Source organism: Olea europaea, chromosome 10 (genome assembly GCF_002742605.1).
Source record: "Olea europaea var. sylvestris chromosome 10, O_europaea_v1, whole genome shotgun sequence".
Lineage (NCBI taxonomy): Eukaryota > Viridiplantae > Streptophyta > Magnoliopsida > Lamiales > Oleaceae > Olea > Olea europaea.
Window position 1 is genome coordinate 13,561,789 of NC_036246.1, and position 4,315 is coordinate 13,566,103.

A 4,315-nucleotide genomic window follows, 5' to 3' on the forward strand; every position below is an offset into this window, starting at 1 on the left:
TATTTAATTATTCAAAACCTCTTAGGGCTCGTTTGATAGGAATTTTGAGAATTGATTTTTTGACCGTTAGAAGAAAAGTGGGGTCCACATGTGAGAGAAGAAGTCAAAAATTACGGCTTGAATAGTAAAATAACGATCAAAAAATCAATTTTTTTGGACAAAAAATCCCTACCAAACGGGACCTTATTCCTAGTTGAATTTTAAATTTCTTATAGATAATTTCATGAGCAAATCTATTGTATTTATCGTGTAATAACTATAAATACGCAAATCAATTGAGCTCTCCACACCACAGCAACCAAAATAATTGATTACCAATGAGCTCATGTTCATGCTTTTCCACAATCCTCAAATCCCCGATTCTGATCCGTGAACCAAATTTCATTCCCCGATGGAATTCGAAAGTTTTCACTCTAAAACGCCATAGCCAAAATTTCAGTTCATGTATATGTTATACCAGGGTTCTTCATCAGGATCAAATTGAAGTTTTGAACCCCGATGACACCGTTGAGGAGCAAAACGCAGCCTTTGAGGGCCATGAAATTGCAAGTGGTAGGTTAAAAGAGGAGGAAGCTTTTAAAGAAGAAACTCGAAATCAAAATTCATCGGAAAAGAAGCGAAATGTAGGGGAAAAAGATAGTGATAGCCGGTTCAAATTGTGCAACGGAAGAGAGGTTGGTTCTTTTTCTTTAATCTAGGTTTTTAGTGAAGATACTGTTCTAACTGAGTGATTGATTTTACCAAGACATTAAACGGTTCGTTATTATATTATATTTAAGCAACATTATATTTACGCGTCCGGCAAGATGGTGACTGCGCCAATTTCGAAATCCTACTATTCGTCTGAGGTTTTTGAGCTCTTCTAAAATGTCCAGTTCTTGATGCAGTTCTCTCTTGAAAGGTCAAGTGATTATGATGCTTATATTTAAGTGACGTGGGATTTTTATCTTCAATAGGCCTTTTCTACTATTTGAAAATTTTAGACTGCAGTGGGTTTTGGTAAAATATTGCACTGGAAACTAACCAAAGATGTATAACAAGACTTTTAAGTGTGATCTATATATGTTAAAGTGGTGAATGGAAAAGAACAATACAGGTTTTTGAAGAGAAAGCATACATCGTTGGGGTTGCGAGAAAAGGTGATAGTGATGATTCATTTGGTATAGAGGAATCACTCAGTGAATTAGCACAGCTCACTGACACTGCTGGACTGCTAGTTGTTGGTTCTACTTATCAAAAGTATGTTGTATGAATGGTATATTAATTATTTTCTAATTTGTTGTTTTGTGGATTATATTTGATGTTGCATATGGTAAATGATATTTCAAAGATTGCGTTATTTGTGGTATTGCGTTGTATTTGGTGTAGACTTGCAACTGCAAATCCAAGGACATACATAGGATCAGGCAAGGTTGCAGAAATTAAGAGTGCAATTCATGCATTTGATGCTGAGACTGTAATTTTTGATGATGAACTATCACCCGGGTTAGTTTCTTGATAAATTTTTATGTCAATATTTAATGCTTAGATTTATTTTCCTTGTTGAGAAATTCCAATACCATTTCTTCTATTCTGGAAATGCTTTACCTTTGAAAATGCTGTTGAGAAAGTTTGATTTCCACCTGTGTGTGAAATAATCTTTTGATAAGAGCTCTAGCTACTCTCATGTGATGTAGGGGACAAGAGATGTAATTTTGCCAGAGCTCTCTCTCTTAGTTCATTGTGAGGGTTTATATGCCAGAGTTACTAATTTTTTTCCTTTTTATTTTAAATGTACAAGACAGGCAATTGCGTAATTTGGAAAAGGCTTTTGGTGGAGATGTTAGGGTGTGTGACCGCACAGCCCTCATCCTTGATATTTTCAACCAGCGAGCTGCCACCCGTGAAGCTGCTTTACAGGCAATTTATTTTAATGCTAGAGTACAGGTCATACGAAGCTTTCCGTATGTTGACACTAAAAAGAAAGAAAAAAAATTTCAGGTCTCCTTGGCGCAAATGGAATATCAGTTGCCACGGTTAACAAGGATGTGGACCCATCTTGAGCGTCAGGCTGGAGGCCAAGTAAAGGGTATGGGTGAGAAACAAATTGAAGTGGACAAGCGTATCTTGCGCACTCAAGTATGCTGCTTGCCTTCTGCTATTTTTTGTCAATTTTTCCTTAGATATCATTGAACCTAAACTCTCTCAGACTCATCTGCATTCACTTTCTATTTCTCATCTTTAATTGCAGTTTGTTCAGAGTCTATCTCAACAGATGCTTAATTCATATTGCAAACCTTGATAAGTAACTTATCTGTTATACTGTGAATATAAAGAATCCTAAAGCAGACCACCTGATTTTTATTCTGTCTATATTAGGAAGGCAGCTTTCTGAAGTTTTGGCTTTGCTTTTTCCGTAAATGTTGCGATTTTGTCACACTAGGAGGTGCTCTCAAGCTATTAGCTGAATGTAGTTTTTACTGGGTGTTTAGGTCACTTGTATTTCATCTATTGTAATATCTTATGTATGTTATGATTTCTTTGAGACTTGGTTACTCTAAGAAAATATATGTTTTACTTGTCATTAAACCTACAATTCTTTAAAATTGCATGTTATTAAGCTAACAAATATTATCATGTAAATAATACTGAAGTTACCTATTGCAATACTAAATCTTAGTTTTCTGTAATTGCATGCAGTATTACCTAATATTTAGTTTCCCTGTGATAGTAATGTTTCTATCTGAAATTTAGAATTACCAGTTGCATTTTGTCTTTTATGAGCACTTTGTAACCTGTATGCTTGACTTCCTTGCATCAGCCATATGCATACATGTGACATGCACTCTTTCTGGATTTTTCAGATTGGAGCTCTTAAGAAAGAGATAGAATCAGTCCGAAAGCATCGGAAACAGTACAGGAATCGGCGCACCGCAGTACCTGTTCCTGTTGTATCTTTGGTAGGGTATTACCTTAAGTATAAAAGTCTGCTTATAATGACAATTTGAATTTACCTCTACAAGTGTACTGGTCTAGGTTGGATATACAAATGCTGGAAAGAGTACACTTCTAAATCGGTTGACTGGGGCTGATGTTCTTGCAGAGGATAAGTTATTTGCAACACTTGATCCTACTACAAGAAGGGTACAGGTTAGGAAAATCCACTTGAAGAATTTGAGGGAAATTGGTTTAACATAGTAGTTTATATTCCCAATGAGATTATCATTTATCGATCTTCTTTTCAAGTTCTTTGTGAATCATCCTGACATGTAATACTACTTGTTGGCAGTGATGTGCATTCGACTTTGGGAATTCCATGTTTTAATGCTCACATTAGAGTAATATTTACTTACCTATAGCTGCTTTCATGGATGAATAAAATTTGCGTTGCATATAGCTGCTTTCATGGATGCATAATATTGCATTTATACAGCTTCCTGCTTACTATAAGTTATTTCATATGAATAACAGATTAATCTTTTTTCTTAAAAATTAGGTTTTACAATCAAATATGCTGATTTCACATTTGAAAACTTAATAAGTTGTTCTATGTTCTTCTATCTAGATGAAGAACGGGAAGGAGTTTCTTCTTTCGGACACTGTGGGGTTCATTCAAAAGTTACCAACGACACTGGTAAGTGTTGTCATTAATGTTGATGGATATGTCTTTCCTATGTATGGCGAGTTTGGGAAACATGTCTATTCTATTTGGTTGTTACTTCTTTATATCTGTTGAAATCAGAATCATACCCTTGCTCTTTTAATTGGTGCTTCTCACTATAGGTTGCTGCCTTTAGGGCAACTTTGGAAGAAATCTCTGAGTCATCACTTTTGGTGCATGTGGTGGATATTAGGTATGATAGATTGTTTGATGGATTAATTTGACCTAATGACATCAACGTATACTTATTAGTCTATTGCTATGTCATTCAGCCATCCACTGGCAGAACAACAGATAGAGGCTGTGGACAAAGTTCTTTCAGAACTTGAAGCGTCATCAATCCCAATGTTAATGGTTTGGAACAAGGTAGTGATATTTTTCTGGTCACCAATTTTTAAACTTGTGTCTTCTGGAATTATTGTTGACATCCTCAGTATTAGTCTACTTCAAAACTTCATATGGACGTGTGAGAATTTCCTGACAGATCACTTATTACTATATTAGAGAGGCAGCACGATAGGCCATAATAAAATCACATAATCAAGCCGAAGAGGTTCTTGAGGAGGCATGTTTATGGACTAACTAAAACAACAAGAAGAAACCTTCAAAGAGGAAATTTACTTCAATTTCTTTATATAAGAACATGGGCCTTTTGATCATTACACTTGGTGGTAG

At 35.5% G+C, this 4,315-nt stretch overlaps 1 protein-coding gene across 1 annotated transcript in view; it reads left to right on the plus strand.

Moving 5' to 3' along the window:
* The first annotated feature begins 234 nt into the window (after positions 1-234).
* LOC111401307 (GTPase HflX) overlaps positions 235-4,315 on the plus strand; it is a 12,636-nt gene continuing 8,555 nt past the window's right edge. Inside the window, exons 1-10 of the mRNA XM_023028990.1 lie at positions 235-674; positions 1,097-1,239; positions 1,369-1,485; positions 1,785-1,899; positions 1,981-2,118; positions 2,844-2,939; positions 3,016-3,129; positions 3,545-3,613; positions 3,763-3,833; positions 3,913-4,006. Coding sequence (XP_022884758.1) covers positions 318-674; positions 1,097-1,239; positions 1,369-1,485; positions 1,785-1,899; positions 1,981-2,118; positions 2,844-2,939; positions 3,016-3,129; positions 3,545-3,613; positions 3,763-3,833; positions 3,913-4,006 — 1,314 coding nt within the window. The 5' untranslated portion in view covers positions 235-317. The remainder of the gene's footprint in view (positions 675-1,096; positions 1,240-1,368; positions 1,486-1,784; positions 1,900-1,980; positions 2,119-2,843; positions 2,940-3,015; positions 3,130-3,544; positions 3,614-3,762; positions 3,834-3,912; positions 4,007-4,315) is intronic.